The 14,472-nt window shown below is 30.5% G+C and overlaps 1 protein-coding gene across 1 annotated transcript; it reads right to left on the bottom strand.

Moving 5' to 3' along the window:
- Positions 1-4,211: 4,211 nt before the first annotated feature.
- LOC120588135 (superoxide dismutase [Cu-Zn]-like) lies at positions 4,212-4,616 on the bottom strand. The gene has a single exon (XM_039845321.1). It carries the CDS (start codon positions 4,614-4,616, stop codon positions 4,212-4,214), a length of 405 nt encoding a protein of 134 aa, XP_039701255.1.
- Between the last annotated feature and the right edge of the window lie 9,856 nt (positions 4,617-14,472).

The raw sequence follows: 14,472 nt of genomic DNA, 5'->3' as shown, positions 1-14,472 counted from the left end.
TAGCACAGATCACACCATGGCCTCCCCAACTCCTCTCCAATTCACTGTTACATACAGATGCTGTTAACACTAATTGCCTTTTTATTTAGCATCTCCAAATGCAAATTCTTGAGAGAATATTATGTTGATAATTTTGGATAGTATATAAATTGTGTGCCAGCTATCATAAGGTTCCATGAAACTTCATTCAGCTTTGGCTGTAGAGTGAGACAAAAGAATGAGTGGCAGGTTTTGTGGGGTGAAACATAGATAGAAGACATATATTTACTTATAATAAGGGATTGTAGATATGTACTACAAGTCAGTCCTTAAATACAAAGTATGTGCACTCTTCTAAGGCTTAAGGTTTCAAAGATGCCCCAAGTCTTAAACACTGCAGATGGGATTGTAAATTGGCAGACTCTTTATGGGTAGAAATTGAAAACTATCAAAATTAAAAATGGACATACACTTTGACCAAGTAATTCTATTATTGGATATTTATCATAGAGTTATACACACTCATGTATAAAATGTGGTTTGTACAAAGATCATCACTACAACCTGAATTGTAATAGGCAAAGGAGCAAAGCAAACTAAATGTCCACCAATAGGATGTTTAGAATATTAAATACAATACACTCACATAATGAAATAATATGCGTCCATTGAAAAGAATGAGGCAGATGTATGTATAACTATAGAGAAAAAAAGTTTTCATAAATGATATGGCAAAGAAAAGACAAAAGAATGTACGAAATTACATATACATAGATGCATGTGATATCTCTGTGAGGATGTATAAGAAATATAAGAAACAGATAACAGTAGTTGCTTCCCATTGGGTAAGAAAATAGAAGTTTGATAGTTCTTTTCTCCCCTGTATAGCTTTCAGAAAATTTTACTATTTCTAACATATGTATGCATTACATCTTCAAAATAAATAGGTGCATCATCTTAAAATTTTCACTAGTATATCCCGAATACACATAAAGCCTGAAATACTTTTACCTATTTCTAATAAACAGCTACTTTTTTAAACAAACAGATATTATTACTGTTGGAAAAATATTCAATTTACTTTCATATCATGCCTTATCACTTCTCTTTAACTTCAATTGATATTCCTCCAGGCCTAGATAATACCTAATTGAGTTGTAGAAATACTAATATGTTGATAAACATAAACATTGTATATCTTTATATATTTTCATGTTCATAATTTATAAGAATTTTTCTGTCTGTCAACATTTGTGAATATTATTGTACATGAGTGTATGTTTGTATATCAAGAAACATCATTAACATTTGCAAAGGCACTAGGAAGAAAGATTCAATGTTCTATCAGATATTATAATAGATAATATTCCAGAATTACAACTAAGTATACTACTCTCTCATATCCATTCTCAAACTTCTTAACAATTATAGGTTTTATATCTACCTCTTAACTCATTTCTTATATAGAAAAAAATTATACTTTTATGTATATTTAAACTTTGGGGGCAATATCTCACTAGTAAGGTTTTTACATATTAATCTGGAAGTTATTAATAGTTGTCTTCATTAAACTTTCCATCATCATTAAAATTTACATAATAAAAAGAAATATTAGAATTTTCATTTAGTTTATTCAATAACATGAAATAATATATTTATTGTAGAGTTAAGCTAAAGTAAGCATTAATCTTATACATTAATCACACATTGTGAATATTAAAAAATTATGCATACTAAATGACATTTTTGTTGAAGGTGAGATTACGAGTGAATCAAAACTTTATTTTTAATGAATATGGTTACTAGATCATATTGTTGTTTGAGCTATAAGTTGTTCATTCAACTATTTAGCATATCAACAGATCTAGAAACTTTTTTCTGAAATTTAATCTCCAATTATAAATTATGAAATTATTTATATTTATGTGTATATTTGTTGGAACACTAGAGTCCAAATGAGATATGTATTTGAGTAAACATCCTGTGTTATTTAGATCTTTCTTCATCATTGACGCAACTCATGACACCAACAATAAGGTCGGTCAAATGGAATTAGCTTTATTCCAAAATGAGAAGAGGGAACTAGAAACTATATTGCTATTGGCTTTCAGAGTTGGACCCAAAATTATTTCTGCTGTCTCTACAACATTACTTTACAGAAGGCTAAAGAAATCTAGTTAAAATAGTTTTATCACTATCCTAATAAATTGATATACATGCACAGACAAAAAAATATCTATGTACACTGGGCTTTCCATCTTCAACTTGCAGATGTGTCACTTGAGACAATTCGACCTATTCCTTTTGGTCTGTTTTCTCCTTTGCTAAATAAATGCAATAGCCACAAACCCAAGGAAATATTCAGTAAAGTGAAGGTGAAGAGCTTTGTATACTCCACAGTAATTACAAAAATGTACCTTCCTGTCACAAACCAAAATGCCCTCAGAAGGTAGTCAGAGCTATGTGTGTATTGGATCTTTTTTGTCTTTGTCTTTTCTCAACAAAATCTATTTTAAAAACTAAAACAAAAATAAACAAACAAAAAAAATTATGATTCCTTCTTGTAGCTGAACTCACTCTTAAATTTTGCCTTTTCTTCTTCCCTACTTAGTACTGCCTGTCATTAGTTCTTTTACTCGCCCTCCTCCCTGCATGTCTGGGCCCGTAAAGTTTGGGAGGGTACCACATAGCAGGAGGAGGGGCAACAAAGGGGATCTCTGAAAACAGGCAGCTATGGTCTCCTGGGATTAATTCCAGACACCTCATAGTTACGTGGAGGAAGAAACAACTGCCCTGAGGACAATAAAGTTGTACCTTTTGAGTTACTGTGGCCTTGGATTTTGGCAGCTGTACCACCTGTAATGTATGAGGTTCTCAGTTTCTCTATATGCTAGTCAACACCTGTTATTGTCCATCATTTTTTTTTTTTTTACTATATCTAATGTGTGAAGTGGTATATTGGTGTGGTTCTTATTTGCATTTCCCTAATGACTAATGACATTGAACATCTTGTGTTTATTTCTTTGAAATAAATTTCATTGTTTTTATTTACATATCTCTTTGAAATAATATTAATTTTTTTAATGTTTTAATGGGGTCTTATGTATTTGTATTTTTGAGTTGCAAGAGTTCTTTATATATTCTGGATATATTCTGATAGTCCCTTATCAGGTATGCATTTTGCAAAATTCTATAATTTGATGCTTGCCTCTTCAATCTATGGATAGTGTCTATTATGAACTGAAAGTTTGTGTCCCCCCAAAATTTATGTTGAGATCTAATCCACAACATGATGGTACTTGAAGGTGGGACATTTGGAAGGTAATTAGGTCATGAGGGTGGAGCCTTCATGAATGGGATTAATGCCTTTATAAGAAGAGGTCAGACATATAGCTCATTCTCTTTTCACCATATAAAGTCACAGCAAGAGGTGTATTCTGTAAATGAGGAAGAGGGTATTCACAAAGAACACACCCATGCTGGCATCCTGATCTTTGATTTTCAGCTTCCAGAACTGTGAAAAATAAACGTTTGTTGTTCAAACCACCCAGTCTATGGAAATTTTGTCATAGCAGACCAAACTGACTAAAATAGTGTTCTTTGAGTCATATTAAATTTAGTGAACACAGGTTTATATACTTTTTTCCTTTGCTGCTACTGTTTTCGCTGTCATAATCTAAGAAATAATTGCTTCATTTAAGTTCAGGAAGATTTTTAACTATTTACTTCTAAGAGTTTTATACTTTTAGCTGTTAAATTTAGATTTTGGTCCATTCTCAGTTGATTTTTGTAGTTGGTATAAGGTAGAAGTCCAACATTTTTTCATATCAATATTCATTTTTTCCAAGAATAGTATAGTCAGTTTTGCAATTCAATTTACACATAGTTTTTGAGACTTGAATGTAAATGAAAAAAAAATACTAATTTTGCATTTATGCTTCCATTAGTGGGGACTTGATCTTAAATTAACTACAGCACAAATATGCTACATATATATAAATTAGAAATTTACTTTTCTATTTTTTCCCTACAATTGAATTTAGAGAAGGAATATCTACAAAAAAGTTTTAAGCTAAAAGTTTTCATTCTAAAAAAGAAACTCCATGGAGATCAAACTTATACAAATTAAAATCTGAATGCAAAATTTTCTGAGGTTCTTTTTTTTTTTAGATTACAGTGTTTAATGTTTATCATGTTAAATTTCTACAACTAGCAAGATAACAGATAAGTTACTAGGACTCAGACTTTGTCCTAGAGAATGTTAGCTGAGCAATTCCAATGACACGAGAAGCTAAATGACTTCCATAATTTCCTGTCTTTTTATTTTCATCATTTCCACCTTTGCTGAAGTCATCTGGTTTTTCATGGACCACCATTGTACGGCCAATAATGGAATGGTCTCTTGAGAGGGCAAACATAGAATCTTTACTAGTGAGCCACCCCATCTTTACCAGTAGTCCCGTTGCCCAGGTCTCCAACATGTCTCTCTTGATCTTTGGCCCACCATGTGTTTTGGGAAGAAGATTGAAATGAGGTCCTGCACTAGTACAGTCTTGTGTATTATCCCAGAACTGATGAACGTGGAACCCATGCTCGCCTTTAGTCCTGTAATGGATCCTGAGACCACAATTGGCCATTTCCCTTGGTTTTATGTCGTCTCATTTGTTGTTTAGAAATTAGAGTGAAGCTCTTCCTGGGGACAATGTGGGCTTCAATGTCTTCCGAGGTTCTTTTTACTAAAATATGTGAATAATAGTTTTTAGAAGCAGGAGGAGAAGAAACACAATACGTCAATGTTGTAATTAAAATTTACTTTATAAAAATTATCTGAAGTACTTATATTCTAAGAATGACAACAAAAAGGCCTTTAAGAATTGAAAGCACATGATATCATATTTTTCTGACTGTTTTTGTTTTTTATAATTTTAATGTCTTCTAAAAGTTAGAATAGTCTTTTTATTAAATTCACATATATAGAAGCCATATAACTCAAAAAAATTCTGTTTCTGCTGATATGTCTCAAATGACTACATTGTGATAGAATCTTGATTATAAATTTGAAATTGAAATTGAAATGAAAGGAATATCTCAAGGCATAGTGACAACACAGTCTAGAAGAGATAAAAAGCAGTGTTGTAAGTATAGTGTTTAGAGTAGATAAGCACAAACTTAGTTGCTGAATTACTTAATGATTTGATTATTTATCAAGCTTTAAGTGTTCAATAGACTATCTCTGAGCTGTTCCATGCATCTTTAAAAATAAAGTTTCCTAATATATCTAGAGCTCTCTTTAATGTTATCTAACTCTTTATTCAACTTGGTATTTCATATCTACATGTTTTAAAAGAAAAAAACTAGAAACTGAATTTATAAAATAATTTATATATTAAAATTGCATAAATATTAGATACTAATCAGATAATTTAAATCTTCCAAACTGCTATGCTTTAGAAAATAGTATCTATATTGCATAAATAATAGCAAAATGGAATATCTTTTAGAAGTTTTCATGTGAAGAATATGCATTATAAACACTGTTTACATTCCTCTTCCTATCTTATTATTTTTTATTGTTCTTCAGTTATACCAAATTTATTACAAATATTGCCACAAAAATATTAAATTTACTAAGAAAATTTCCAGACTGTATGGTTATTTTATTAAATTTTTAAATTCATAACCAACTTTGATACCATCTATGTTATATTATTTCAGTTTTTTATTCACTGAAAAATGATAGAGCCTAGTCAGTAATAATTATTTTGATAAGGGTTGAAAATGTGTTATTTCAAAAGGCTAATTTTTGATAAAGTGCTGTGATGTAAGTTTAATACTACAAAAGTCTTCATTCCATATCTTGGTGGCCCTAAAGAATGAATTCCCCAAGAAGAGCAGGTTAATCCTGTTAAATATTTTATAAAATGAAAATGTTTAAAACTATTTAATATGGTAAATTACTCTTTCTAAAAATGCATGTCTTTTATACATGTTAAAAATTTTACCTCTAATATTGCTATAAAATATGTCATCCTTATTCATGCTTCTTTATATTTTTATTTATTTACAGTTTTAATATAAGATTATTTTTAAAGTTTACTATTTACTTTAAATTCACAGGTAACAGTTGTATTTTTTCTTTTAATATTACTTTTATTAATATTACTTTTGAAGTATATATTTTTGTCTTTCTAAATGTTTAATTTACAATTTTTACTGTTACTCTTTAACACATAGAACAGTCTTCACAGTTGACTGTTGTCTTTTCAGTTCAGGCTGCTGTAACAAAAATACCATAGAATGGATAGCTTAAATCACAGATATTTATGAAAGTTCAGGAGACTGGGAAGTCCAAGGTCTAGATATAGGCAGATCTGGTGTCTTGTGAGACTACTATTTCTGATTTGCTGATTGCTGTTTTCTTACATGTCCTCATAAGATGGAGAGCAGAGAAAGAAAACACGCTTTTTGGTGTCTCTTCTTATAAGGGCCTCAATCCCATTCATGAGGGCTCACCCTCATGACCTAATTACCTCCCAAAGACCCTACCTCCTCATACCGTTATACTGGGAATTAAAATTTCAACATATAAACTTTGAAGGGAAATAAACATTTAGTCAATAACAACTGTAGAAAATAGAGAGTTCATTTATAATTGCAGAATCTTTACTTATCTGGGGTCCTAGGTATGTTAGTATTAATAAAATATGTAAAACTTTTTTTTTAATAGTAGTAAAAGAAAAAAATGGGGGGTGGACCTTAAAATGTTCATCGAATTAAGTGCCTCCCAAGACGACTTGTTTAAAATATATCCTGTCTCAGAATCTCTATTACAACTTTTAACAGATTTTAAGGACATAGACTTTTTCCTCTTAAAGAAAGGAGTTAGTTCTTTATACTAATTATCATCTAATTGTCTATATTTATCAATGCAACTTTGTTCGTAATATTTCTTTATTGTTATTGTAATCAATGCAGCTTTTTTTTTCTTTTACAATTTTACTGGAGCCATTGAATACTCCAAACATCTAAAAACCCATAATGTTGGAATGATAAAGTTCCTGCTTGGCACATGTTCTTTTTGCTATAAAATTCTATCAGAACTCTTTTATAACACAATTTACTATATCCTTCTTACATTGTGCTTCACTATTCTCTTTAATATTAAAATTACAAGGGAATTTATCTCAAAAGAAACATATTTAAGTAATAGCAGGCAATCATTTATATAATTTATTTACAAAGTGATTCACAGAAATGTTGCGAGGGAGCGGGTAGTAGACAGGAATTGGAAAGAAGACAATAAAGGGGTTATAAAGTAAGTTATCACTGTGGGTAACAGGTTCAGTTCCAGAGAATATTGGTGGTCATTTAGAATAAGCACCTAAGAGTTATTCCACTTGCACACTGAGAAACCGTAGATATTTGATATATTAATTTCTGCCTGCCATTATTTGAAGGCTACCACCAAGGGCATTAAAAGCCCATCAAATTTGGACTGCCAGACCAAATAAGTAGAACCAGCATTGACATTCGGAGAAAAATTCTCCAGTGATTAGATTCTAGTGATGCCAGTGAGATGTCAGGTCAGTATGCACAGAAAGCATAAGGGCTGAGAGGATATTTGGAGAATTATGAGACATCGAGAGAATCTACTATAGTTGATATCCTTCATTATTTAAAATCTCATTCTCCCATTATCCTGTGCTCTGCCCTTCTGGTGAAAAAGGTGAAGGCAATAAATGGTACAAAATAAACCACAAGGATGTAACATACAGCATAGTGAATATTGTCAGTGTCATAATAACTTTGTACAGTGCCGTGATTGCTAGACTTATCTTGGTGATCCGTTCATAAGGTATATAAATGTCAAGTCACTATTGTGATACACCTGAAACTATATAACACTTTATATCAACTATAATCAAAAAGTAAGTTAATTAATTTAAAAAATAAATAAAATCTTATTCTAATATAAATTAGGCATCTACATTAAGAGTAGATTAGAGTCCTCTATTACATATTATTCCTCCAGAACAGCCAATTGTGATCATGGATGATCTCCATACCCACACCTACTAAGAATACGCCTGCCTATAGAGGGCTTCATTTTTAGCTGCCAACACTGCCTGACTTTCTTCTCAAACCCCTCTTTAAAGAAGAAGCAATGTGACAGTAGAATAGGAGGAGAGAGGAGTGCCTATATAAGAATACTTGACTTAGTAAGTTAGATAGCAACTACAGTCTTGCTTAGAAAGCAAATTATTGTCTACCTACATCAACCAAAAAATATATAACATCTCTTTAGCTGGCAATGGGAAGTGGGGAAAAAAGTGAAATTACAGAAAAAAAAAACAACACACTAATTGCACCTCAGCAGAGTGTAGTGAAGGAGAGGACATCAACTAATTCCAAGATCCTGTTGAGTAGCAAAAAAATAAGAAATAAAACTAAACATTTTTGAAGATGATCAAAAATGAAGAAAGGTGGTTTAGAGTATGAGTACACAATATGTAAAATTATATTTTCTTTGTGCCTTTCAAATTAGTAAGACAGCCTTCTTATTCAATATGAATAGTGGTAATGTCAAAAATATATATCATGGATATTTTAAAACCATAGAATAAACAATTTAAAAACAGATTATACATATATGATACGCATATGTACTGTGAGTATGTATATATATAATGAATATATATAGTGTGAATAATTTTCTAATTCTTCGACATTTTTGAATAATATAGAAGAACGCAGGAGGTCATCTAAAGTTTTCCAACTCAAAGCTAATAATTTAGTGTCATGTTAATTGTGAAGCTAAAACACTGTTTCAGTTCTACTAATTAAGCCCTTGGAAAACTTTTGCCTGGAAGCAAACAGCTTGTTTGCCTCCGTCATTTCCTGCAAACTAAATACTTTTTGTTGCAATAAAGCTTTAAAGTTACATGGCTTCAGGCAATATTGTTAAATAAGATTCAAAACAAAGTCTGTTAAGCAAAGATGAGAAATAATTTAGTAAAATATGCTGAAAACAAAACTCTAGGGTCCATGAACATTAATATGAAATGAATTCACATTATTATATTTGGGGGAAGTTAGCTTTACATTTAATTACAGTATAGGTTATTTTGACCTAAACTTATAACTTTACCTCAGATTTATTTTTTTAAATGTAGTAACAATTTCTTTGGCTATTTTGCTGATAAAAATGTGATAGTTCATATACCAAACTATTTAGAAAAAAAGAAAAACTGCATTTATTTCTATTGCTGTGTTTTCACTGGATTTATTAATTTTATTGAAGAAATATTATAATACTAATAGATATCCCAAAGACTGAATAATACATACATACTAAGAAATAGAAATGTAGAAAATATACTCTAAAATGAGATAAATAAAAATATAGATTCTAATATTTACATCAACAATGATTTTTTAAATTTACATATTATGGATATTAGCATACTTCATCTACTACCTTCAAACTATCATTAAATTTGCTGCATTTTATAATCTAAAAATATTCTATCACCAATATCACCAATATGATGTTAGGAAATGTTTTTGTTATTTTTTGGTTTGTCTCGTTTTCTTATTTTCTCTTTATGTGAATTTTTAAAATATTTTCCAGAAGGTCACTTAACTTAATACTAAGCATGTTTAAAAACATTTTTAAAAAGATCCAGAACAGTTACCTTTCCCTCTTCAGCTGTCAAATGTGCATTGTTAAAACAAAAAATTGACCTAATTCTTGTGCATATAGCATCCTCTCCAATAAATTCCAACATTACAAATAATAAAATAATAATGCCTAGAATCATGATACAATTAGTAAATAAACTCAATATGGTACCAAATTTTCAAAATATAATTTATATTTCTATTTCTAACATAATAGTATAAAAAAAGTTCAATAAGATATAAAATAATTTTGGGAAAGGGGTATGAAGTAATTGAAAAGGCAATCAAAAGTGGAGTGAAATCGAGACATTGTATTTTTTATCCACCCTTTTAAAGAAAGGAATTGGATACATTAAATGCTCCTTTATATTTAGACAACGAATAAAGAGGATGGAGGGGGTTTTTTTGCTCAGGAGAACTTCTTTAGAAAATTGTGTTGATTAATTTTAAGTGTCAACTTGGCTGGCTATGGTACCCCAATATTTGGTCAGACATTATTCTGGATCTTTCTGTGAGAGTGTTTTCTGTATGTAACTAACCTTTAAGTAGGTAGACTTTGAGTAAAGCAGATGATCCTCCATTATATGGGTGGGCCTCATGCAAGCAGCTGAAGGACTTCATAGATCAAAGATTGACCTTTTCGTGGACAAGAACTTCAGCCAGCAGACTGCATCTGGACTTGACCTGCAGCATCAACTCTTTCCTGGGTCTGCAGCCTGCCTGCCTAACCTGCGGATTACGGATTTGCCAGCCTCCATAATTATGTGAGCCTTTTCCTCAAAAAATATTTTTCTATATACATCCCATTGGTTCTGCTTCTCTGGAGAATTCTAATATATTAATATTTTAATAATAATAGAAAGAATTGATGACTTAATATGTGCCACACAATATTAAAAGAGCTTTACTCGTGTTAATCTAATTTTTAATTTTTCTTAAATTCATTCTATGAAATAGGTACCATTATTAAATCCATTTCTCCAATGAAGAAAATTGGTGCACATAACAGTTAAGTAATTTTCCCACATTTCCAATAAATAATAGAACTGGATTTAAATACAGTCATTTTGGTTGCAGAGTATATATACCTAACCATTATTCTAATCTGCCTTCATTAATAATCAATCCGACTTCGGATCCACAGGAAAATTTTTTACAATACTTTGGATACCATTAAGGAGGAGAAAGGAGAATTGACATTCTGAGTATATTTCTAAACTTCTGCCTAGTTAATCCCTCCTCATATAATTCTAAATCAAATTAAAATTATACAACATAAGTGGAAAGTAAAAGTAATATTAATAGCACCTATTTCCGGGCTAAATAATTTACATTTACAAATAAAAAATTCAGATTTTTGCAATCTAAATTTAAAGAAAATCATAAAATTATTTCAAGAAAATGTAGGAAAATATTTGGCAAATTATCATTTGTCTTTAAAATTAAATAAAAAATGTAGTAATTATGTAAATCATAAAAAATAAAATTATAGTTGGCTGGTATATTGGATCAAAATAGTTTATATAGAACTGTATCTATTGCAATCGATTCCAAATCCTCGCTAAAATATTTACAATGATATAACACAGAAAAATGTAAAAAATCCTGATACAATTGACATTCTAAGATTGGTAAAGACTATGAATCTGTGAGAAATTCTGTCGAGCTACAAAATTTGCAGATCAAGACTAAAACAAAGTTTCTGAGTGGCTCCCAAGGCCAATGTTCATTAAACAGGCATGACATGGCATGGCACAGTCTTTATAAGAATGAAATATATATGTGTTAATAGTAAGACCTAACATCAAATATACACCAAATAATATCAGCAAGCCATCCTCCTCCAACATGTGTTCTATATTTTTATTTGGAAACTATAATCCATTTCAAGCTAATATAATTACTATTATATTTGGTTTTAGATTTGACATTTTGTTTATGTTTTCCCATTTTTTCCTATTATTTTGTTCCCAGGTTCCTCTTTCCTCTTTTCTTCTAGGTTAGTAAAATAATAATATTGCATTTTAATTACTCTGTTGAAAGCTATACCTATTTATTTTATTTTCAGTGCTTGATTTAAGTATTATAATATGCATCATTAACCTATTAAATTTTCTTAGAGTTAATATTTTACTACCTCACTAAAATGTAAGAGCCTTTTAATAGTACAATTAAATGTATTGCCCTTCCTTTGTGTGGTTATTGTTACATATATTCAAATATATTAAAAAACACAATATAATATAATAATTTTTAAAATCCTATGTCCATTGCTCTTCATTTCTTTCAGAAGAGCTGAGTTTGTACTTGGTGTTATTTTTCTTAGGCTCGAAAACCATCCTTTGGTTTTTCTAAAGTATATAGATCTGCTGGTAATGAATTCTTACAATTAAGAGTTATATGAAAAGTCTTTTATTTTGCTTTTATATTTAAAGAATAATTTTTCTGAGTACAGAATATTGGGTTAAATATTTATTTCTTTTAATTCAGAACTTGACTATTTCAGTCCTTTGTCTTCTAATTTCCATTATTCTGATTAGCAGTCAGTTTCATTAGTACAGTTATTTTCTATAGATAATATGATATTTTCCCTCTGCTTCCTGTCATTATACAATACTTAATTCTTTTTTGTTTGTTTTGTTTTGATTTTCAACAGTTTCAATGTGATAAGCTTTGGTGTGCGTCAGCACCGAGATGATCAAGAAGAGAAGGCTTCGGTGTTGAGATGCCCAGTTGAAAGAATGCACAAGGAGCTGACATGAGAATGAAATGGCAGGCACCAACTATTTTGCAGGGAACACACACTTCTGGACCGCATGGGCTTTATATACATTGGAGAACAATAGTGGCATTCTGCCACACGTGTGTAATAAACAATAAGCTGAGCCATACTTACAAAAGTTAGGCGCAGGCGCCTTACTACATTAATGTAACATTTTAAATATGGAGTTCCACCCCTAGCCTCAAGCCTGGATCACAGCCAGATCTGGGACCCACAGTGTGTTTTTTATTTGGTTTATTCCTGATTGAAGTGGGCTGAGATTTTTAGATCTGTAAACTAATTTATTTTTAAATAGACTTTGGGAAATATTCAGCCAATGTTTCTTAAAATATTATTTTGCCCCATTATCTCTCTCCTATCCCTCTAGGACCCTAATTGTGGGTGTGTATATATAATTTATTAATAAAATAAAGTATTTATATATGTATTCATAAATAAATAATTTTGTTAATAATATAATTACTTATAAACAAATATATATACACACATAACACACACATATATATATACTATATATGTTTTAGATGTCACTATAATTATCTTTATATTTTTTTAATTATTTTTTTTTCTGGTATCTTTGAATTCACCAACCCTGTCATCTGCCACCTCCAATCTGCTTGTAAGCACATTCAATAGATTTTTCATATTAGTTATTGCACTTTTCAGTTTTAGAATTCTACCTATCATCAATCTCTCTCTCTCATCTATCTATTTCTACCTATCTCATCTATCTATCTATCTATCTATCTTATCTATTAATCACTTATTTATATTTGTATTTTTCTCTGGTAACATTCTGCATATGTTCGTTAATTATGACTATATTTACCATTAAGTAATTTGATAATTATTCTAACGTCTTTGGCTAGTAATCACACTCTGAATTATCTCTAGTCTTTTCTATTAAGTTGTGCTGTCTTTTCCTAATTTTTACAAACTTAGTATTTAAAAAAAAATAGCTACAATATTGCGAAGAGTAATACATTTGGTTAACTTTCCCTTAAGAGTGTGGATTTTGTCCTAGTAAGATGTCATCTTGGCTGAACTTAAACATATAAACTCAGTTTTCTCAGCAGTACATAGCAACTGAAATCTTCACTCAGTTCAAAGTGTCACTTTCCACAAGTTTCTTGGATTTTTTCCTATAAATGCACATTTTATGAGGTTGGCTAGGAATTTGAGTGGAGTTTATGTAAATATTTGGGCTTCCTTATCTGCAGCTCTATCTTGTATATAAATTTCTTCTTTTAGCTGCTCTGGCAACCCCTAACTGCATGATCTTACTACTGTTGCAAAAAAACTAGGGCTTTGGGCTTGATTTCCCAGCTCCCTTCTCTGATATCTGTGGTTTAGGAAGCACTCTCAAGTAAGAGTTCTCATGTATACAATCTCAGTTGTCTTCTTTCATGGTATTTCTCTTCTAGTTTATGCCTGATTTTTTTTTTTTTTTTAACTTTCTTACAAATGCCTACAAATAAAATAGTCCCCATAGTTTATCAGTGTTTTATAGAGCTTGGTCTGATATAACCTACTTATGTATTGTCAGAAACAGAACTGATATTTTGATATGACAAAACAATATTCCTTTCACTTACATAATTTTAAATCAAGTTAAATTGCATGTTATTAAGAAACAATTTTATAAGGTAAAGTAGAAGGGACCTAATGCACTTTTTTGCAAGACAGGTTACCCTCAAGTATAGTCACTTGAAACAATTTATTTGGGAGATGGCAGTTATTTGTTTTATTTTTCTTTGTTTAGTTAGATGAGGATATCAGATCCCCAATAACATGGTACTGCAGAATGCTTATTAGTCCATGTATGTTGAGTTGTAAACTATGGACAACAGCTTAAATAGTAATTAAAAATCTAAGGAAAGAATTCACCCAGTATAAAAGAGAGAATGACTTTTTGTCTAAGTGATCTCATCTATGCTCAGTGACTAAAATAATGGACTAGAGTCTTAAGAATGTCATTTTTTTTCTTAGTGATTTATACCAGCTTAACACTATGACTTTTTTAGCTTAGT

This window comes from Pteropus medius, unplaced genomic scaffold (genome assembly GCF_902729225.1).
Source record: "Pteropus medius unplaced genomic scaffold, Ma_sr-lr_union100, whole genome shotgun sequence".
NCBI lineage: Eukaryota > Metazoa > Chordata > Mammalia > Chiroptera > Pteropodidae > Pteropus > Pteropus medius.
The sequence above is the reverse complement of the archived record's forward strand: the minus strand, read 5'-3'. Positions and strand labels throughout refer to the sequence as shown.